The sequence below is a fragment of the Canis lupus genome, chromosome 2 (genome assembly GCF_003254725.2).
Source record: "Canis lupus dingo isolate Sandy chromosome 2, ASM325472v2, whole genome shotgun sequence".
Classification (NCBI taxonomy): Eukaryota; Metazoa; Chordata; class Mammalia; order Carnivora; family Canidae; genus Canis; species Canis lupus.
In genome coordinates this window covers 41,998,966-42,023,324 of record NC_064244.1, presented here as the reverse complement: position 1 = coordinate 42,023,324, position 24,359 = coordinate 41,998,966, and the positions used below count along the sequence as shown (strand labels likewise).

Here is a 24,359-nt window from a genome sequence, read left to right as displayed (position 1 = left end):
TAATATCACCCTTGACCTGGTCCTTTATCATGGAAGGGGACTTTGGGGTGGGGTGAGATACAGAGATTCACTTAGTAAAAAGCAACAAAATGCCCTTACTATTAACCAAACTCATGCTGGATCTTCGAAAAGTTTAGTCATTTTTTTCAGGTTCTATCATTGTATTCTAATCCATGGAAAGATCACAGTGTGAGAGATTTAAGATTTGCATCAGTAGCTTGGTCAGCTAGTCTTGCTGCACCAGCAGCCCCAGGCACAAAGCCACTGGCCTTATCCCTGAGGCTCAGCACCTCAGGGTGCTGTTGCACCTTCCAGAACTTTTTCCCTCCTGATTTTTGCCTCCTCACAGCTTTTTGGATCTTTTATCCCCTCTGCTTGCTCCTCAGAAACTTGCCTTCTCATTTATACAGCCTGTGAGTTACCACTCATTTTCAGTCACCTCCATTTTGAGTACAGAATGGAGGGCAGGAGACAGTTCAGATTTTGAAGAATAAGGTGGAAAGGGCAGAGGTTCACAACTGCTCATTCTGAAGCAACCAGATCCTTCAGGCTTCCAGGTTTCAACTGCTAGCATTTTTTCCATGCTTCCTTATTACTTTACATAGACAGGTAGAGGAACAGATGTTCCAGGAAGGAAGCAGGTGGGGAGGAAGCCCATGGTGCCACATAAGTTAAGTACATACAACACACCAACATCTTAACAGTGATTATCTTTGAGGATATATTTTCCTCTTTTTATCTCTATTTTTGTAATTTTTATAGAGCAAGAATTATAAATAAAATAACATATAAAATGACAAATCCAATGACTTAAAATATCTGGGGATAGTATTTGGGCATCCGTGTGTGTGTGTGTGTGTGTGTGTGTGTTTTAAGCTACCAAGGTGATTCTAATGTATAGCCAGTGTTGAGATCCAGGTATATAGTCAACCTCTCATTTTACAAAATACACAGCTGAACCCATAGTGGTTCACCATAACATACTTGGCTAATATGCTCATTGTTCAAAAAGAGGATTCTTTATGAGATTTAGATTTAACTGAGAAGTCAGATCTCTTAATTACTGAGAAGTCATTTCTGCTGTCAGTCTTTTAGACCTCATAGTATTACATGCTGCAAAGTTCTAATAATATAGTTTAAACACTCTTACTTTAACCATATATCCATAATATATGACAGTTGATGGAAGCTGTTCATTTACCTCAACTCTACTTAAAATCTTAGTGATATGTCTTATAAAATTGTTTAAAGGAGTGGAAGACTCCTTCTTCTACCATTTTTCCTAACTCTGTTCCCAGGGATTATGAAAAATGAGACTTCAGTTTGTATATCTACTCTCTTCAATTTGCCAATTGGAAAAGAATATGCTGATTAAATCAGTAAGCATGTATTTATCAAGTATCTACAATATATCCAATGCTACTCTAGCTTCTACTATATAATGTGAGAGATTCTTTTTCCTATAATGAAGACAAAGCTATACAGCCAAAATTCTAATGCAATCACATGAAGAGTGATTATTCACTAGGTTTGGTCTTATTCTCTGCCTTTTATAAAGTAGTAATGAAACTATGGCAGGAACTCTGCCACTCTTCCATTTCCATTCCTTCAAATATCTTTAGAAACAAATGAGGCAGCTATTGAGGAACTTATTGTCCATCTGTGACTGTGGACTGAAAGCAAGTATGGACATTTTCAGGGACAGTGCAATTTTTAAAAAAGATTTTATTTATTTATTCATGAGAGACACACACACACAGAGAGAGAGAGAGAGAGAGAAGCAGAGACACAGGCAGAGGGAGAAGCAGGCTTCACACAGGGTGCCTGATGTGGGACTCGATCCTGGGGCTCCAGGATCATGCCCTGGGCTGAAGGCAGGTGCTAAACCGCTGAGCCACCCAGCCATCCCGGGACAATGCAATTTTAAAGAAAATTTAAAGAAGTAAGGAATCATATCCAATCTGGGAATTATTGATAAAGGGGGAGAAAACAGAATCAAGACAACAAGAACAGCCGTGGTAGGCCAGCTGACAGAATGTGTCTGCAGCAGGGCTTCAGGAGAAATACATAGCAAAGGGAATGATTGACTTGTTTGGTCTTTGGCAATGGACCAGCCACTCAAACTATATTTGTTTTCTTAAACTTTTCTCAGTGGATCAAGGCACTAGGAGCATTTTTATAAGTGGCCACAGTAGAGGGCCATTCAAAGCATGCCTTTTAGAGGACCCAAGGAAAATCCCCTTCTCCAGATCCCTTCTAGCCCAATAGTCATTATTCATCAACAAAAGGTTATTTGGTTCTCCACAGATGTGAGAAAGACACGTAGAATATCAGTCATGAAAGGAATCTTAGAGGTCAACTTTCTACTCAACACAGTTGTTTAATCAACAGCATCCCAAGCTATGTTTGGTCAGAACCCATTCAGATCAATAGAGGATCCAGGATCCAGGATCAAACATCAGCAGTGATAAGAAGCACACTTAGCTCACAAGATAATCTCTTCAAGTTCTAAATAACTCTAGTCATTTAAAGTCTTAATTAATTCAATTTCTACCCATCAGGACTAGTTTTCCCTGTGCATCTACAGAAAACAAGTCCAAACTGTCTTCCAGTTTTTCCAGTATTTGAAAACAGTTTTCATGTCTTCTCCTAGCTAACAAATCCTATCTCCTCACCTGTTCCTCAGCTTCTAGAGTCCCCAGTTAAAATAGCAAATACTTGATGTGGAAATCTGTCAGTTCTGGGAAGTGTAAGATGAAGGTGGAGTGATATATTTGATCCAGAAGAAAGTTAGGAAGATTGGAAGAAGTGTGGTTGAAATAACAACACTTGGCTTCCTTTGCAATTTCCAAAGACCAACTAGGCTAGTACAGCCCTTCATAAAATTCATTTAAAATTTATACCTGCCTAATTGCCAAAGAACTTATTGACACAGTATTTTAACATCAAGAGATTTCCACAAGATTCCAGTGGATGAGAAAGCCCATTGAACATGCATGCTAAATCAATCAATCCATTCATTGTACATATACTCAAAGCCCTATGCATTAAATATTGAGATCTCGGGGATCCCTGGGTGGCTCAGTGGTTTAGCACCTGCCTTCAGCCCAGGGTGTGATCCTGGTCCCAGGATCGAGTCCTACATCAGGCTCCCTGCATGGAGCCTGCTTCTCCCTCTGCCTGTGCCTCTGCCTCTCTCTCTCTCTGTGTCTCACATGAAGAAATAAATAAAATCTAAAAAAAAGAATTAGTATTATTAAAATGAAGTTCATTTTATGAAAATACATTCTAGAGTGGCATCATTACTGAAGTTCAACATAGACATGCTTCTTAAAATGGCAAATTCCATTTCCCAGCACCCTCACCCCCCACCCCACTACCACCTGATGTCCAGTAGAGATGCCAACTGTGGAATGGCATTCACAAATCAGAAGAAGCCCCCTGAGGAACACAGTGATGCTGAGATTCAAAGAAATACAACATGTGCTACATCACAAATCCAGTTATTAAGAAAGGTCTGATTGTGGCCAGATATTTACCCAGAGATAATATTGTTGCAAGACTTCTTCCCCAGAGAATGAAATCCCCTTTTCCACTCCCAGGGCATGAAAGTTCCTTTGAGTACTTGTTCTCTCAGCTGGTATATGCAGAAAGCTTGGAGCTATTTTTCTCTTTAAAATGTTAGAAAGAAACTCTTTTTCCTCCTCACATATGACTAGCACTTTATAAAATACTCTTAAAGCCTCAGCCAATATACCCTGAGGGACTGGAGGAGAAAACAGGAGAAATAGCAAAATGTTTCAGCTCACAAGATCTCCGTAGCCTGCTCAGCAATGCAAAGGGGGTCTCATTAAGGACAAAGACAGAGAGCCCTATCTATGTCAAAGAAGTAATATTCATAATAATTGGCTTGGTTTGAATACTTACTCTGTACAGGCATTACTCTAAGCACTTTTCATGGATTAACTCATTTAGCTCTCAAAACAGCCCTAGGTAGTTACTGTTCTTATCCTATTTGACAAGTGATGAAAAGGAATAGAGAAGTTAAATAACTCACCCAGGATCACACAGCTACCAGGTAAGTGGCAGTGCCAGGATTCAAACGCTGGATGTTGCGTCTATGCTCTTAGCATTTTTCTACATTGCCTCCAAGTATGTATGCAATGTGTCACATGATGGATCATATGAAACGACTTTTGTTTCAATGCCAGCCAACTGTATCAATGACCTTAAACTTGTTTCTGCACTGCCAGAGACTTCCAGACTGGCTTTTAATCCTAACCAGCAGAACTGGTACCATCCTGGTCTGGGGACCAAGTCAAGGCCCACAGGGACTCTTCATCACCAGCGGGTGGCAATATTGTCACATGGTGCCATCAAGGTACAGTGTAGGCTTGGTATCCTCCCTAAAAGTAGAAGGCCTCGCTACCTTATGGAGAGGTCATTCCAAGCAACCCCTGAAATGGAATTTCTCTACTGTCTCTGAGACACCTAGGATAATCCTGGGGGAGGACAGAGAGATCAGAATTAAGAGAATACCCAGGGAACTATTCATTTAAGTGATTCTTCCTCTGCCCTGCCATATCCCTGGTATATTTCTTTTTTTTTTTTTAATTTTTTTATTTATTTATGATAGTCACAGAGAGAGAGAGAGAGTCAGAGACATAGGCAGAGGGAGAAGCAGGCTCCATGCACCGGGAGCCCGATGTGGGATTCGATCCCGGGTCGCCAGGATCGCGCCTTGGGCCAAAGGCAGGCGCCAAACCGCTGCGCCACCCAAGGACCCCTCCCTGGTATATTTCAATTGTCAATACACATTTTGTCTTCCCACTAGGGTATGTCTTTCTTAAAGACAGAGACTCTGCAACTTTTGCCCTCACAATTTCACTAGCATACAGTAGATGTTGAGTAAATGGATGAATCGTTAAACTTCAGCTCTTCACAGGCAATCGGTTCCACTGCAAGAAACAGTCTAAGAAAGATCCACAAAGTCCTCTGTTTCTTATATCTTAATGGCCCCATTGTTTAGTATAATAGCTAAGGACTAGTAGGAACTCTGAAGTAGATTTTGTTCTGCCTCACTCATCTTCTGGTCCCGCTATGCTCTGCCCTGTGCTGTGTGAATTCCTTCTATAATACATTACATTCCATAAATGTAAATCAACTGATTTTCAACAAGAGTGCTATGACCATTCAACGGGGAAGAATACTGATGGAACAATTAGATAGCCATGTGCAAAAGAATAAAAATCAGACCCTTACCTTAACACCATATATAAAAATTAACTCAAGATGGATCAAAGATCTAAGCCAAAGACCTAAAACTATAAAACTCCTAGAAGAAACCTAGGAGAGAAGCTTTGTGACATTAAATTTGACAATGATTTCTTGGACTTGATGACAAAAGGACAGACAACAAAAGGAAAAATTGGCAAATTGAGCTACATCAGAGTTAAAATCTTTTGTGTACCAGCAGAATGAAAAGGCAGCCCACAGAATGGGAGAAAATATAGGTAAATCATATGTCTATCTAATAGAGGGCTAATATCCAGAGTATATAAAGAATTTCTATAACTTAACACCAAAAATCAAACCACCTGTTTAAAAATGGTTAAAGGACTTAAGGAGATATTTCTCTTAAGATGATATATAACTAGCCAGTAAGTACATGAAAAGATACTCAACATGCCTAATCATTGAGCCATGGGAATCAAAACCATGAGATACCACTTCACATCTATTAAACTACCACCTATTATTAGAACAAACACATGAAACAATAACAGGAAATAACAAGTATCTGTAAGGACATGGAAATATTGGAACCCTCATGTGCTGTTGGCAGGAATATAAAATGGTGCAACTGCTATGGGAAACATTTTGGTGGCTCTTAAACAATTAAAAATAGAATTATTTATTATTATTGTATGATCCAGGAATTCCACTTTTAAGTTTATAGCAAAAAGAATTAAAAGCAGGGTATCAAAGCAGTTTTTTTTTAATTTATTTATTCATGAGAGACAGAAAGAGAGAGAGAGACAGAGACACAGGCTGAGGGAGAAGCAGGCTCCCTACAAGGAGGCTGATGTGGGACTCAATCCAGGATCCCGGGATCACACCCTGGGCCAAAGGCAGATGCTCAATCACTGAGCCATCGAGGCATTCCTCCAAGCTCAAAGCAGTTTTTGAGTACCATGTTCATGATAACATTATTCAAAATTGACAAAAGGTAGAAACAGCCCAAGTATCTATCACTGGATGAATAGATAAACCACATGTGGTATAAACATACAATAGGATATTATTCAACCTTAAAAAGGAATGAAATTGTGACAAATGCCACAACATGAATGAACCTTAGGACATTATGCTAAGTAAAATAAGACCAAAGCACACTGTTAATTCCACTTACATAACATTCCTTAGAGTAGTCAAATTCATAGAGGCTGAAAGTGGTATAGTGATTTCTAGGGACTGTAGGAGGGAATAATGGACAGTTACTATCTAGTAGGTACAGAGTTTGAGCTCTGGAAGATAAAGAGTTCTGGAAATGATTGATGGTGATGATTGCACAACAAGGTGATTGTATAAAATGCCCCTGAACTATATACTTAAAAAGGGTTGAAATGGTAAAGTTTATGTTGTATACATTTCATTACAAGTTTTTAATTAAAAAAAAAAAAGGGTCTTCAAATATCTGAAGGCTGCTGCTATCATGGTCCCATAGAATAATCTCTGGAGTTAACACATCTATTTCTTCAGTTGTTCCTCAGGTGACACAAATGGGATCTATCCTGGTCTCTCTGAGTGTTCTCCAGCCACTGAGAGCCCATTAAATCTGCAGGCCATAGACCTCAACATGACACTGACCAGTTAAGAACAGAAAAGGCCTATCACCTCTTTCAGTCTGTTTACTAAACAAATAATGCAGCCAAAGTTCCTACTAGTACACAGCAGGAGGGAATAGGGTGGAGAATACATCAGGAGAACAGAAAATAACGCAATATCTCTATCAGAGTTAAGTAAACTGAGTCACTGAGAGGAAAAGTTTAATATATTTCAGACCAAAGAGGGAAACCTAAAACCAACATAAGGGTCCCATTTTCCACTCTGGTCTCACCAATTTTGAGTAGCCTGAAAGCCTACACAGATTCATAAAATCTCAGAGGACATCTAGTCCTTCCAATTTCTTCGTAATAAATGGTGATGTTACAACATGGCCCACAGGGGTCCACCTTTCTTAAGAAGCATTTAGGGTGCTTGTGAGGAGGATGACTCAGCCTCCTGCCCAGATTCATCAGAGAAGTCATGAGTCACTTGTATGGGTGATGTTATGGGTGTTATTCTTTCAGCGAATTTGGTACACACACTAAGAGTATCTCTGTTTGATTCATGAAGGTGACTCATCTGAGGAAGTTGACCTGACTATGGTTTATCAAGCAGCTTCTAATGGAGATGTCAATGCTCTGACTTCAGTAATTCGGGAAGACCCTTCCATCCTGGAATGCTGTGACAGTGAAGGTGAGCTATTTATGCATTTTGAATCCTGCAGGTTCCTGAAGGTTCTGCTCTATTCTTTTAGAGATGGCCTTCAGAGGTGAGCAATATTTATAAAATTGCATATGACAAATCATTTTGATACTAGAGGGCCAAGGAGTATCCTGCCTGAGGCTGAAGGTCCCTTAGTAGTTTTTTTTTTTTTAAGATTTATTTATTCATGAGAGACAGAGAGAGAGAGAGGGGAGCAGAGACACAGGCAGAGGGAGAAGCAGGCTCCGTGCAGGAAGCCCGATGCGGGACTCGATCCCAGGACTCCAGGATCACACCCTGGGCCAAAGGCAGGCGCTAAACCACTGAGCCACCCAGGGATCCCCTCTTAGTAGTTTTTTAAACGATGGTCTTGGACATAAATCTTCTAATTCTTCTATATCACTTGTATAATGAAGCCAGTTGGTTTGGTTTTCTTTCAACTTCTTTGTATGAATGACTAAAGTAGATAGGCCAAGTAGTTAAAAAAAGAAGTATGGAAAGAGGGCTATTTTTGGTAGCATTGGATGTTGGGAAAGTGTTACTATTAAAGCCAGAAAGCAAAGATTTGCTTCTCAGAAGGTGGAGTAGATGTACTGTTCCTACTGCTAAATATAACTAAAAATCTTGGATGTTGTATATAATATAAACATAAGAACACACTGGAAAGTGGAAAGAAAATGACAGACTGGCTAGGACCATGGGACCTAAGGAATGACATGTTGGTAAGTTTCCTCGGTTTTTTTTATTGCTTCTTATATCTCGTACTTGGAGTTGAAGAATCTAACAGCTCAGAAAGGCCAATAGTCACACACACACACACACACACAGCCCCCAACAAAAGCCTGCTCTCTAGCCAAAGAACCAGGAATGGGACCACATAGCAAGACCGAAAACTTTTAGACAATAATGAGTCCGCTCCAACCAAACATCACACAAATACAAACAAGCAAATAAAAACTTATGGTCCTAGCCCTACCATTCCAACAAAGACCAAGTAGAGATCTTGGACCTCCACTCCAACTACTGAGCCTCCATCCCCATACCTGTCGGGGTGGTGTCAGAGGAAGCCTTTCTACAAATTAGTATTTTTACCACCACCCAGTAATGAAGAGTCTTCTCCCTTAGATGTCAATGGTAGCCAAATAGGGCACCTGAACTTCTGATCCCACCTAGCAATAATAAGGTGACACATGCACCCCTACTTCCCCTTTGGAGCAGTGTCAGAGAATGTCAGATAAAATAGAAGGTTTAAGTAAGATTAGGCAACTCCACACAATACCCCCAAATGTCCAGGTTTCAATAGCAAATCATTTGTCATATCAAGGAGCACTGGGTGTTATTCTGTATGTTGGCAAATTGAACACCAATAAAAAATAAATTTATTATTTAAAAAAAAAAGAAACAGGAATGAATGAAAAAAGACAATACCTACCAATACTGAAATAACAGATGTTAGAATTATCTGAAAGATTTTGAAGAGGCTATGAAAAAAGAAATGCTTCGACGAGCAATTACAAATGTGCTTGAACCAAATGAAAAAAAAGGAATCCTCAACAAAGAAATAACAGACATAAAGAAGAACAAATTGGAATATTTTGAAACTAAGAAATACAATAATTATAATTAAAAATTCAATAGATGGGATCCCTGGGTGGCGCAGAGGTTTGGCGCCTGCCTTTGGCCCAGGGCGCGATTCTGGAGACCCGGAATCGAATCCCACGTCGGGCTCCCGGTGCATGGAGCCTGCTTCTCCCTCTGCCTGTGTCTCTGCCTCTCTCTCTCTCTCTGTGACTATCATAAATAAATAAAAATTTTAAAAAAATTCAATAGATAAGCTCAGCAGCAGAATGAGGAAGCAGAGGAAAGGATCAAGAAACTTGAAAATAGAATGACAGGAATCAGCCAGTCTGAATGAACAATTGAAAGAAAATGGGCTTTAAAAAAAAAAAAAGAATATCAAGAACCCGTGGGACTGTAACAAAAGTTCTCTCATTGTTTTTTCTGTCCTAGTACTTGTGGAAAGTCATTAACGATTTTTAACCAGTGTACTTGTACCAATAAGAGCTGGGAGTCCCTTAAAATGACAGCAAAATGTTTCATAAATGTATATAAAATGTTTTATAAAGTGAGTAGTTGCCCCTAATTATCCATAGTAGTTTTATTTGTTTGTTTGTTTTTAAATCAGACTTACTTGTACATATGTTTTGGGGCTAGAAATGGAAAATGAGGAGAGATGAATGTTACCACTTGTATGATAATGCAAGATCCAGACTCTGGGTTCAATCCTAGCTTGTGGCCCTTGAGTAGAAATGAATGTATGAAATCTTAAAATTTGTGGGGCACAGCTAAAGCAGTGTATGGCATTGAATATATTCATTAGAAAAAAGGAAAAGTATCAGTCAATAATCTAAGTTCTTACCCCAAGAATTTAGAAAAACAACAAAATAAACCCAAAGAAAGAAAGAATAAAGAAAGAATAGAAATCAATGGAATTAAAAACAGAAAACAATAAAGAATATCAATGAAGGAACTGATTCTTTGAAAAAAATCAATAAAATTGACAAAATTCTAGCAGTACTGACACAAAATGAAAAAAGTCACAAACTACCACTATCAAGAGTGAAACCAAAGATATCACTATAGACCCTGTGGACATCTAACCAATAAAAAGAAACTACAACAACAAAAAAAAACTCTACGCACATAAATTTGACTATTTAGATGAATGGCTCGATTCCTCAAAAAAGGTAAACAACCACAATTCATCCTGTAGGAAATAGACTATTTGAATGTCCCTATAACTATTAAGGAAAGTATATTCATAATTTTTAAATTCCCAGAAAAAGAAAGGTTTAGGCCTAGATGGTTTCTCTGGAAACTTCAAACTTTTAAATAATAATTAATATTGATTTTAAATAACCTCTTCCAGAAAAAATGAGAAGGAAACTCTTCTCAGTTACATTTATGAAGCTAATTATTACCCTGACATTGAAAACAGGTGATATAAAAAGATGATATAAAAAAATGAACCTAAAGACCAATACTCCTTATGAATGTAGATATAAAAAACCTTAGCAAAATGTTAGCAAATTTAAGTCAGTAATTTAGAACTAGAATTATATACCATGACCAAGTGGGATTTGTTATATGAATGTGTGATTTGGTATTTCAAAATCAATCGATGTAACCCATCATATTAACTAGCTAAAGAAGAAAAATCATATGATCATATCAATGAATGCAGAAAAGCATTTGAAAAAATTTTACACACATTGATGATCAAAAACTCAGAAAAATGGGAATAAAGGGGCACTTCCCCCATTTGATCTACAAAAGAAGATAAAACCCCTAGAATTAACATTTTATTTAGTGGTAAAAAAGACTGAATACTTTGCCTCTAAAATCAGGAACAAAGCAAAGATGTCCACTCTTAATTATATTCAGCATAATAATGGAAGTTCTAGCCAGTGCAAAAAAAAAGGCAAGAAAATGAAATAAAAAGCATATCTATTGAAAATGAAAAAAAACAAAACTTTCCCCTTTTGCACAGCTTGATTTTCCACGTAGAAAATCCTGAGAAGCTACCAAAAAAACGTCTACAACTCAATGAGTTCAGCAAGGTCACAGTGTGTAAGATCAATCCAGAAAAACAAATTATATTCCTGTATACTAGAAGTGAATACATGGATATCACAATTAAAACTATAATACAGTTTGGGATGCCTGGGTGGCTCAGTTGGTTAAGCGTCCAATTCTTGATTTCAGCTTAGGGCATTATCTTAGGGTCACAGGATCAAGCTCTGCATCTGGGTTCACACTCAGTGTGGAGCCTACTTAAGTTTTTCTCTTTCTCTCCCTCTGCCCCCCCCCAAAACAAAACAAAAAAAACTACAATACCATTTAAAATTGCTCAACCAAAGAATACTTAAGTGTGAATATAACAAAATATGTACCAGATTTTATACCAAAAACTATAAAATGCTGATGACAGAAATCAAAAGAGATCTAAATAAATGGAGAGACATATCATGCTCATGGATTAGAAGGCTCAAGGTAGTAAATATTCAGTGCTTTTCAAATTCATATACAGGTTTAATTCAATTTCTATCAAACCCCAGCAAGATTTTTGTGTAGATATACACAAAATTATCTAAAATGTATATAGAAAGGCCAAAGAATTAGTAGAGTTAAATCAATTTTGAAAAAGAATAAAGTGGAAAGGAGAATTTAGGAAGATGGAAGAGTAAAGGAACCTTAGTTCATGCATCGCATGTTTACAACTAGATATCATCCACATCCAAGTCAATAAACTGGAGAGTGATCCAAAGGCTGGCATAACAAACTCCACAACTAAATATAGAGAAACTGCGTCTGAAAGGTTAGGAAGGTCAGAAAGGCAGATGGAGCCTACCTGCAGGAGGGAGGGAGCTGCACATGGAGAGGACAGAGAAACAGGCCCTTACACGGGGAGCCACTCATGGAAGTCTGATCCCCATAACATTTTTTCCTTAAAAACCAGAGGGACTGGATTCTGCGAGTTTTTAAAACCAGTGGGTCTTGGAGCCTAAAGCTTTAAAAGTCAGCTGACTCAGCTCTGGGTGAGCCAGGAGGGTGAGTGATAGCTGGGTTGCCACCCTTAAAGAATCAGCAGATTATATGGAGAAGGAACAACAACAACAACAAAAACGGCACTTTACATAACAGCAGGCGCAAGTGAAAGATCAGTTCATAGTGATTTCTGAAAATGAGAAAACTGGCAGCACCATTCCCCACCCCCCCGCCCCGCCCCTCAGTATAAACACAGAGCCACCTGTGGGAGGTGGGGCTACATAGACACTTGTAGCCTTGGCCCAGAGCTCAAGGCAAATTTTGTTAAAGTTGTGCACATGCTCTGCCCAGTGGCCAGGTACACAACTGCCACCCTGTGCCCCACCCAGCCACAGCACTACACCCAGCCAGCCACTTGCCTCCTGGTGCCAGGGCACAGCTTCCAGCCACCACAGCACTTCAGGACATCCAGATATGACTAATGGCCCAACACGAATTTTGCTAACACTGTCACCCCACTCCCAAGTTCCCCAATGGGCATGCCCCCTCAGGGCTACCCTGCCTGGGTCCCACTAATACCACAGAGAGTCATTGCAGACAACGGTACTGAAAGGAAAATTAACTCAGACACAATACTCAAGGTATGAAGAGCACACACAGGATAGTGGTAACAGGGGACACTACACTGCAGGGCACTCCAGGATCTCCTTTTCATAAAGTTACTAGTTTCTTTTTTTTTTTAAGATTTTTTAATTTTATTATTTACTTATGAGACACAGAGAGAGAGAGAGAGAGAGAGAGAGAGAGGCAGAGATACAGGCAGAGGGAGAAGCAGGGAACCCAACGTGGGATTTGATCCCTGGTCTCCAGGATCAGGCCCTGGGCTGAAGGCAGCGCTAAACCACTGAGCCACCTGGGCTGCCCAAAGTTAACTACTTTTAAAAACAAAAAACATAGCTGACTTTCTTAACACAGAGAGACAGACACAGGCAGACAAAACAAAGACAGAAATTTATCCTAACTGAAAGAATAGGAAAAAGCTATGGCCAGAGATCTAAGTGAAACAAATTTAAGTAACATGACTGATAGTTTAAAGCAATGATCATAAGGAGACTCACTGAACTTGAGAAAAGAGTGTAAGACATGAGTGAGACCCTTAATACAAAGATAAGGAATAAATCACAGACATAAAGGACTCATTAAATGAAATGAAAAATGCTCTTAATGGAATGAATAGCAGAATGGAAAAAACAGAGGAAGTAATTAGTGACCTAGAAGACAGTAATTAAAAGTAATCAAGCTGAACAAAAGAGAGAAAAAAGAATTGAACAAAACATAAATAGGCATAGGAACTCAGTGACTCCATTAAACATAAGTAACATTTGTACTACAGGAGTCCCAGAAGAGAGAGAAAAGGGGGCAGAAATTTTATTTGAAGAAATAATAGCTGAAAACTTCTCTGAGGAACAGATATCCAGATCCAGGACAGACAGAGAACTCCCAACAAAATCAAGAAAAGCAGACCCACACCTAAACATATTGTAAATAAACTTGCAAGATATAGTGATAAAGAAAAAATCTTAAAAGCAGTAAGACAAAAGAAGCCAGTAACTTACAAGTGAAAGCCTATAAGGCTATCAGGAAATTTTTCAACAGCAACTTCCAGAAGGGAGTGGCATGATATATTCAGTATTGAATGCGAAAAAGCTGCAGCCAAGAATGCTCTATCCAGCAAAGTTATCATTCAGAATAGAAGGAGAGATAAAGATTTTTCCCCTGTAAGAAATATTAAAGGGAAAAAAAAGAAATATTAAAGGGGACTCTGTATGAAAAGGAGAGACCAAAAGTGACACTATAATGACAGGAAACACAAAAGCAGTAAAAATGAATATTTCTATTAAAAAAAATCAGTCAACAAACTCATAAAAAAAAGATGTAAAACATAATAAAATGTGGAGAGAAGAAGAGAAAGGAATAGGTTCAAACTGAAATGACCATCAACTTAATATATACTGCTATATGCAGAAGAGGTTATATACAAACCTAGATGTCAAACCATATGTCAAAAACCACTAATAAACATGCAAAGAATAAAGAGAAAGAAATCCAAATATAGTATAAAGAAAATCAGCAAAACATGAAAGACAAGAAAGGATCAGAGAAAATCTTCAGAAACAACCACAAAACAAGTAATGAAATGGCAATAAATGCATATCTATCAATAATAACTTTGAATGTAAATGGACTAAACACTCCAATCAAAAGGCATAAGGTGACAGAATGGATAAAAAAATAAGACCCGGGGATCCCTGGGTGGCTCAGTGGTTTGGCACCTGCCTTCGGCCCAGGGTGTGATCCTGGAGTCCCAGGATCGAGTCCCGTGTTAGGCTCCCGGCATGGAGCCTGTTTCTCCCTCCTCCTGTGTCTCTGCCTCTCTCTCTCTCTCTCTCTCTCTCTCACACACACACACATAAATAAATAAATAAATAAATAAATAAATAAATAAATAAATCTTTTAAAAAAAAATAAGACCCATCTATATGCTTCCTCTGAGAGACTCATTTCATACCTAAAGAAATCTGAAGTTTGAAAGTGAGGGGATGGAGAAACATCTATCATGCAAACTGACATCAAAAGAAAGCCAGAGGAGCATCTGGGTACCTCAGTTGGTTAAGCATCTGCCTTTGGCTCAGGTCATGATCTCAGGGTCCTGGGATAGAGCCCTGCATCAGACTCTGCTCAGTAGGCAGTCTGCTTCTCCCTCTCACTCTCCTTCTTTGCTCTCCCTTTCTCTCAGATAAATAAAATCTTTTTCAAAAAAGGCCAAAATAGCTATATATATATATATATATATATATATATATATATATATATCAGACAAATGAGACTTTGAAACAAAGACTGTTAACAACAAAGAAGGAAACTATATAATAATAAAGGGTACAGTCCAGCAAGAAGATTCAACAATTATAAATATTTATGCACCCACCATAGAAGCACCTATTAATAACAAACTGAAAGGAAATGATCAATAATATAATAATAGGAAGGAACTTTAACACCCCACTTACATCAGTGATTAGATTATTTAAACAGAAAATCAACAATGGCTTTGAATGACATACTGGACCAGAAGGATTTAACAGATATATTTAGAACATTCCATCCTAAAACAGCAGAATACCCATTCTTCTTCAAGTGCACATGGAACATTCTCTGTACTATGCATCTTTTCTGACCACAATGCCATGAAACTAGAAGAAGACATCTGGAAAGACCACAAATAATTGGAAGTTAAGTAACACAGTATTAAACAATAAATGTGCCAACCAGGAAATAAGTGAAAAATTAAAAAGGACATGGAAACAAATAAAAATGAAAACACAATGGGCCGAAACTTTTGTGATGCAACAAAAGTGGCTCAAAGAGGGAAGCTTAGAGCAATGTAGGCCTACCTCAAGAAGCAAGAAAAATCTCAAATAAACAACCTAACCTTACGCCTGAAGGAGCTAGAAAAAGAACAAAAAACAAAACCTAAAGTCAGCAGAAAGAAGAAAATAATAAATATTAGAGCAAAAATAAATGATATAGAAACTAAAAAAAAAAAACTAACAGAATAGATCAATGAAACTAGGAGCTGGTTCTTTGGGGGAAAAAATCAATAAAATTGATAAACCTCTAGCCAGACTTATCAAGAAAAAAAGAAAAAGGACTCAAATAAATAAAATCACAAATGAGAGAGGAGAAATAACAGCCAACACCACAGAAATACAAACAATTATAAAAGAATATTATGAAAAACTATATGTCAACAAATTGGACAACTTGGAAGAAGTGGATAGATTCCTAGAAACATATAAACTACAAAAACTGAAACAAGAAGAAATAGAAAATTTGAACAGACCAATAAACCAGAAAAGAAATTGAATCAGTATTCAAAAAATTCCCAAGAAACAAAAATCCAGGACCAGATGGCTTCACAAGTGAATTCTACCAAACATTTAAAAAAGAGTTAATACCTATTCTCCTAAAAATGAGTGGGAAATATCAGAAAGGGAGACAGAACATGAGAGACTCCTAACTCTAGGAAACAAACTAGGGGTGGTGGAAGGGGAGGTGGGCGAGGGGTGGGGGTGACTGGGTGACGGGCACTGAGGGGGGCACGTGATGAGATGAACACTGGATATTATTCTATATGTTGGCAAATTGAACACCAATAAAAAATAAATTTATAACAAAATAAACTAAAAAAATACCTATTCTCCTCAAACTATTCCAAAAACTAGAAAAGGAAGGAAAACTTCCAAATTCATTCTATGAAGCCAGCATTATCCTGATACCAAAACCTGATAAAGACACCACTAAAAAAGAGAACTACAGGCCAAAATCCCTGATAAACATAGATGCAAAAATCCTCAATAAAATACAGTAAACCAAGGGTACCTGGGTAGCTCAGTGGTTGAGTGTTTCTGCCTTCAGCTCAGTGCTTGATCCTGGAGTCCTGGGATTGAGTCCCAGATGGGCTCCCTGTGGGGACCCTGTTCCTCCCTCTGCCTGTGTCTCTGCCTCTCTCTCTGTGTCTCTCATGGATAAGTAAAATCTTAAAAAAAAAATACTAGTAAACCAAATTCAACAATATTTTAAAAAATCATCCACAATTAAGTGGATTTATTCCTGGGTTGCAAGGGTGGTTCAATATTCACAAATCAATCAATGTGATACATCACGTCAATAAGAGAAAGTATAAGAACCATATGATCATTTCATTAGATGCAGAAAAAGCATTTGACAAAGTACCATTCATGATAAAAATCCTCAAAAAAGTAGGTTTAGAGGGAACATACCTCAACATAATAAAGGCCATCTATGGGAAATCCTAAACATCATCTTCAATGGGGAAAAGCTGAGTTTTTCCTCTAAGGTCAGAAATAAGACAAGTATGTCCATTCTCACCACTTCTCTTGCACACAGTACTAAAAGTCTCAACTACAGCAATCATATGAGAAAAAGGAATGTAGGTTATCCAAATCAGTAAGGAAGAAGTAAAAATGTTCCCTATTTGCAGATGACATCATAGTATATATAGAAAGCTCTACCAAAGACTCCACCAAAAAAACTGTCAAAACTGTTACATGAATTCAGTAAAGTTGCAGAGTACAAAATCAATGGACAGAAATCTGGTGCATTTCTCTACACCAATAATGAAACACCCAGAAAGAGAAATTAAGGTAGCAGTCCCATTTACAATTGTACCAAAAACAGTGAGATACCTAGGAATAAACCTAACCAAAGAAGTAAAAGACCTGTGGTCTGAAAACCGTTAAACACTGATGAAGGAAATTGAAGATGACACATAGAAATGGAAAGCCATTCCATGCTCATGGATGGGAAGAAAAAATATTGTTTAAATGTTCACACTACCCAATACAGTCTACACATTTAATGCAATCCTTATCAAAATAGCAACAGCATTTTTCACAGAACTAGAACAAATAATTCTAAAATTTATATGGAACCACAAAAGACCCTGAATAGCCAAAGCAATCTGGAAAACGAAAAAACAAAGCTGGAGGCATCATAATTCTTGACTTCAAGTTATATTACAAAGCTATAGTCATCAAAATAGTCTGGTACTGGCACAAAAATAGATATATATCTCAACAGAACAGAATAGAAAATCCAGAAATGGACCCACAACTATGTGGTCAGTTAATCTTTGACAAAGCAGGAAAGAATATCCAATGGGAATGGGATAGTCTCTTCAACAAATGGTATTGGAGGAACGCCTGGATGGCTCAGCAGTTGAGCGTCTGCCTTTGGCTCAGGGCATGACCCCGGGGTCCCGGGATAGAGTCCCACATCAGGTTCCCTGCATGGAGCCTGCTTCTCCTCTCTCTTCCTATGTTTCTGCCTCTCTCTGTGTGTCTCTCATGAATAAATAAATAAATTCTTTTAAAAATAAAAAACCAAATGGTGTTGGAAACACTAGATAGTAACACGCAAAAGAAAGAAGCTGGATCACTTTCTTATACCATACACAAAAATATATTCAAAATGGATTAAAAACCAAAATGTAAATTGTTGAAGATAGGCAATAACCTTTTTGACATTGGCTGTAGCAACTTTTTCCTAGGTAGGTCTCCTTTGACAAGGGAAACAAAAGCAAAAATAAACTATTAGGACCATATCAAAATAAAAACTTTTGCACAGTGAATCAACAAAACTGAAAGGAAGCCTATGAATGGGAAAGATATTTGCAAATGACATATCTGATAAAGGGTTAGTATACAAAATATATAAAGAACTTATAAAACTCAGCACCTAAAAAAGAAATAATCCAATTTAAAAACGAGAAGAAGACATGAACAGACATTTCTCCAAAGAAGACTTAGACATGGCCAACTGACAGATGAAAAGCTGTTCATCTTCGCTTATCATCAGGGAAATACAAACCAAAACTACAATGCAATATCACCTCACACCTTTCAGAATGGCTAAAATCAACAACAGAAGATACAACAGATATTGGTGAGGATGTGGAGAAAAAGGACTCTCATGTACTGTTGGTAGAAATGCAAAGTGATGCAGCCACTATGAAGCAAAGTATGGAGGTTGGTTCATTCTAGGCCTTTTTCGGTTCATTTGTCCCTCAAAAAAGTTAAAATTAGAACTACCCTATGATCTGCAAAAATGCAAAAACACTAATTCAAAGGAATACATGCCCCTATGTTTATAGCAACATTATTACAGTAGCCAAGATATGGAAGCAGCCCAAGTTTCCATCAATAGATGAATGGATAGAGAAGATGTGGTGTGTTTGTGTGTGTGTGTGTGTGTATACACATATATATGTGTATATATATATATATTTTTTATTATTGAATTTTGATTTGCCAACATATAACACCCAGTGCTCATCCCATCAAGTGCCCTCTTCAGTGCCCATCACCCAGTTACCCCATCCCCCTACCCGCCTCCCCTTCCACTACCCTTTGTTCATTTCCCAGAGTTAGGAATCTCTCATGTTTTGCCACCCTCTCTAATTTTTCCCACTCATTTTCTCTCCTTTCCCTTATAATCCCTTTCACTATTTCTTATATTCCCCGTATGAGTGAAACCATATAATGATTGTCCTTCTCCAATTGACTTACTTCACTCAGCCTAATACTATGTATGTATATATATATATATATATATATATATATATATATATATATGTCACATCTTCTCTACCCATTCATCTCTGTATATATAATATGTATATATATGAATATTATTCAGCTGTAAAAAAGAATGAAATCTTGCCATTTGCAACAATATGGACAGAGCTAGAGAATATAATGCTAAGTGAAATAAGTCAGTTAGAGAAAGACTAATACCATATGATTTCACTCATATGTGGAATTTAAGAAACAAAAGAAATGAGCAAAGGGGGGGAAAAGAGAGACAAATCAAGAAACAGACTCTTAAATACAGAGAATACACTGATGGTTACCAGAGGAGAGCTGGGTGGGGGGATGGGTTAAAAAGGTGATGATGATTAAGGATGCACTGATTGTGATGGGCACCAAGTGAAGTGTTGAATCACTATACTATACACCTGCGTCTAATATCACACTGTATCTTAACTAGCTGGAATTAAAATAAAAAAATTTTTTTTAAAAAAAGAATAAAGCAGGAGAAATCAGTCTGCCAAATTTCAAGACTTATTATATAGCTAAGGAATCAAGACTATGTGGTAATGGCTGAGGGATACACACATAGATTAATGGAAAAGAAGAAAAAATCAGAAATAAACTCATACAAATATACTCAACTGATTACTGACAACAGTGCAGATGTAATTCAGAGTGGAAGAAAGCCTCTTCAACAAATGGTGCTAGAGCAATTCAACACTGGCAAACAAAAAAAAAAAAAAAAAAAGAAAGAGAGAGAGAGAAGGAGGGAGGGTGGGAGAGAGGGAGGAAAGGGGGAAAAAGGAGAGGAAGAAATAAAGAAGGAACTGTCACAACTTTTTAAGACAAAAGTTTCACTGCTGCTTTTACTCAAAGAGCATTAGAAGGGGGCGATTTGCAGATAAACTGGATTAGTCTTTCGGGGAAAACAGCAGTCCTGCCATTTGTCCATTTTCAGGGATCTCCTAGGGTCCTAGCTTGCAGTTCACTGGAAGAAGGTGGAACCACCAATGATAAGACACGTAAACAAGTCTCAGCTTAGCAAGGGACTGTGTGTGAGATTTGGTTTCTTCACCTGAAAGAGTGGGAAGCCCCTGGATTCTGTCTCATCAGGCAGGCCTACGAGTTAATCAGAATGTGTAATTTCAGCTCTGTTTTTATTCATAAAGAAAACACATGAGGAACCAAATGCTTTGGCCTATATTAATAACCAAAACAGAAGTATTTCAACAAAGGTAGACCCTTTTCTCAATAATGTGTACAAGCCAAAGCTAGACTGCCATCACTGCCCTTTATCATCCACCACCTCTAATAAAAGTCTGTTGGACCTGTCTGCCTGGCTGGAGTTGCTTTCTAGATACTTTCAGATTCTACATTGTTCAGGCCAAGCCAGGATAAAACTGCCTGTTATGTCCCAAATTGTGCTAATTCTCAAGGTAGTAAAGAGGAATTTTTTAAATCATTGGTACAAAATGTTTTAATCAACCGATTACTGCAAAATTATGGAAGATTTAATAGAGCCAGAAAAAAATACATAGTTTTTATAAATGTAGCAACAATGATTTTCATTTCTCCCGAGTCCCGTGTAGCTCAACAGCTGGGTTTGTGTTGAGGACAGCTCATTTATCTATAAAGAACATAATAAGTGAACAGGTAAATAAAGTTTGCCCATAAATTTCACAAATCAAATATTAAAAGCTGATGAAATATCTCATTCCAGGATGTACACCCTTGATGCATGCAGTTTCTGGACGTCAAGTGGACACAGTGAAGCTGCTGTTGAAGATGGGTGCCAATATTAACATGCAGGATGCTTATGGCCGCACGAGTCTATGCCTGGCAACCTATCTGGTACCCACAATGTTTCTGTGGTGGTCAAGGAGTGGGGAGGGCAGAATGTGTTGTTATGGGGTCCCCCTTTGCAGAAAAGTATTCTTGGATTTATGCACCTAGCCAGCGGAAGTAGAAGTTGAAGCTTTGCTCCAATCATTTCTGACAATTACAGCACTACAAAGATTTGGTTTTGTGGATCTCAGTCATTTTGGATCTTCCTAACAATCCTTCAAGATAGAGGTGACATTGCCATTACGGATATATTATTATTTTCCATCTTGATTGCATCAGAATTTGCCTTGGGGCATTTCTGGACCTACTTGGTACTACTTCTAAGAATGCAGTCTGCTAATACGCAGAGTGAGTGGTGGCCCTTGAAGCTGAAGTAACATTGCAGAGTAAGATGAGTTGAGTGGTAGCTGGAGAATATGGGGATATTGAGAGCTGGGAAAAGTGAGGGGTGGCAGTAGGGGAGAAATATCAGACTATTAAGGGGCAATACCAAGCATAGGACTCCATCTACAATCAGTACTCACTATGAAAATTGTATAGAGTGTGTCTTCATCAAGAGATTTCAGTTCAGCATTTCCCAACATTAGAGCAAGCTTGGTAATCCTTGCTGGAAATCTTCAAGCCCCTCTCTTTTCAGATCCTCCGTGCAATCATTCTAGGGAACTCCATGGCTACATTAAGTCTAGGGCAAGCAAGTTCTTAGCACCACACATGGATCATCATTCTCCTTCACCTCCAGTGAGGCTCCTGGAAACCCTTGCCATAACTATTGTTGCTACCAAAGCAGATTCTTGGATTTGCTATTGCTTCCCATTGACAGTGGTGGGTTTGCCCTGGACAAGCCCCACTGTGTCCTGCAGCTGCCCTGCTGAAGTAGGCACATGTCCTTTCCCCATACGCCACACCTTCCTGCCATGATGTAGCATAGATTACATTGAGCCATTGCCTAATTCTTACAGAGACTTTCTTTAGAAACTACTTTTTCTTTTTCTATTTGCATGTCCCCTTTCTCCAGGACTTAGACATGAAACTGGGAAGAATTTTTCAAAGTATTGCAATACTTGTTTCAAATACACTTTCCAGGAGTACACCGTAGACTTCCTGAGTCAGACACCGTGAGCAGACATGGGTAGAGGGTGGGAAGGAGGTGTCTGCAAGTTAAACAAACCTCCCTGGGTATTTTTATACCCAATCAAGTTTGAAAGCCACTGGCCTATGAGTATTAGATGGAATCTCATATCTCAGAGAGACACAGGAATGCCCTCTCAGCCCCTTTCCCAATAGCCCAGCATGCCCTAATAACTGCTCCTGCTATGGATTTTATTTGTTTGTTGTTTTCCTGGTATCTGAGCTGAGGAAAGACAAATTTTGGATCAAGCATGGAGAAAGAGAATAGTGATGGTTTCTAGAGTTGACTGCTACTTGTGTAGAGAATAGACTGAAACCAAGGTGCACTTCATTCAAAATTCTGAAGTTTCAGGACTGAGAAGAGGTATCCTGTAGATCGCCTAGATCTGTAGTGAGCCTAAAGAGAGAGGTGCTACCTTTGCAGACAACTCTTTCTAAGGAGCTACCTGAGGGAAGTATGCCTGCACGACAGGATGTAGTATCACTCTCTTAATGATGCCCCCTCTTCTTTGTGGTAACCCAAGGAAGGACCCCACCCTGTTTCTTCTGTGGCTCCCTGGGAAGGGTGAGGGTTGGTCCTGAGGATTGCACCATGGAGCCCACCACTCCCTTCTAGCAGCGTTTGAATTCAAGTATTAAAGAGAAACTTGGCAAAAAGGGCACTTAGAAATTGTCTGTCACAGCTCCAAACTTAGTATACAAATATACTTACCGTGGATGTGTAAGCTTAGGCAAATCACTTCACTTCCTTGTACCTCCTTCCTCATTTGTAAAATGTAGTAAAAATAATATCCCACATTTATCACAAGAGAAAGAGAAACACATGTGGAACTACCCAGCACACAGTGAGTAAAAAATGTACTTGTTGGTTCTGAACAGTGACCATTGGTTTCAATTGTATTCAGTGATTTTCTGATTTCTGAAGAAAAAAAGAAAACCACATACACATAGTTCCAGGAAATGTTGCAAAATGATTAAAATGTTTCAAACCCTCCCCCATGAGAAGATCTGTTTTTCAAAAACTGTAAAACTTAGGCAACTCTCAAATTTGTCCAGCATGCCTTTCTTGTGGGTCTCCGGGTCATATTTTTTCCTTTTAATCAGAGATCTTGATGACTCGGACCTTAGAAACTAAAACCAGATTTAATACATTATTGAACTGTAACTCAAGGCTGAAAAACATTTGCTTCTATTTAAGACCTAGATATTATTAGCCAATTTAAAACAATATTCAATATTAGAACCTATGAGAATGTGCTTTTACTGAAAGATTTGTTTTCCAGACTTTCCAGAACCATAAGTTTCTTTTCTTACTATCTCTCTTCTCCGTTAATTTAGTAACACTTTCATTGTTTCCGGTATTGTGAGGGAAAATCAGTAATTTTTTTCATCTGACTGCGTAGTCTTGATGCTTAACTATATAGGAATGGAGAATGGCAGGAGAGAGAGATAATATATTATTCTTCATAATAATAGCCTCATCTACTTAATATGTCTACTTACAATTGAATAAGTAACTCCAATGGCTCTAGATGAATGTAGGAGGCATACTTCTTGGCCAAGTTGGTTATCAGTAGGGTTGAGTCCATTAAGGTAGTAAAGAACAGAAAGAGAGTGAGAACTAGCCTGCCATTTTACCTGCTCTTTGAAATGAGACAAGCATGAGGTGCAGTAATACTATTCTCAATCTGGAGAATTAGTGGACAGAAGAGAGTTCGCATAAAGTTTCTTGAGAAATTCATAGTGAGTGAAACACAGCAATAGGGAACCCTTAAAGGATCCTGGTGATACCCCCATATTCAGCATCAGAAAAATTGGTCAACAAGATGGCAGGGTCCCAGCCATTGAACTAGGGCTCAGGTTAGGATTCTAGACATTGGGAAAAGACATACTAGAATAAGCAAAATATTATGCTTGTGGTTAATAGAAAGGGAACTTGGAAAAGTGGACCAAAGCTTGTTTATCAGATATAGATAAACTGAGGCACAGAGTAAAGGCTAGAACTCAAGAATGACATAGGAGCCCAATTTTTGGAATTGGATCATGGCACCTGTGTCAGACCATTGACAAGCATCATTTGGAGCTAAACCCATAGAATGAGAAGGCTAGAGGTACCATGTGCCACATTTAGCC

At 38.3% G+C, this 24,359-nt stretch overlaps 1 protein-coding gene across 3 annotated transcripts in view; it reads left to right on the top strand.

The window, feature by feature from the left end:
• ANKRD55 (ankyrin repeat domain 55) overlaps nt 1-24,359 on the top strand; it is a 568,067-nt gene that overhangs the window by 497,293 nt on the left and 46,415 nt on the right. For all 3 annotated transcript variants that reach the window (XM_049102766.1, XM_035713541.2, XM_025447212.3), the window contains 2 exons: nt 7,399-7,521; nt 20,974-21,104. In XM_049102766.1, coding sequence (XP_048958723.1) covers nt 7,399-7,521; nt 20,974-21,104 — 254 coding nt within the window. The remainder of the gene's footprint in view (nt 1-7,398; nt 7,522-20,973; nt 21,105-24,359) is intronic.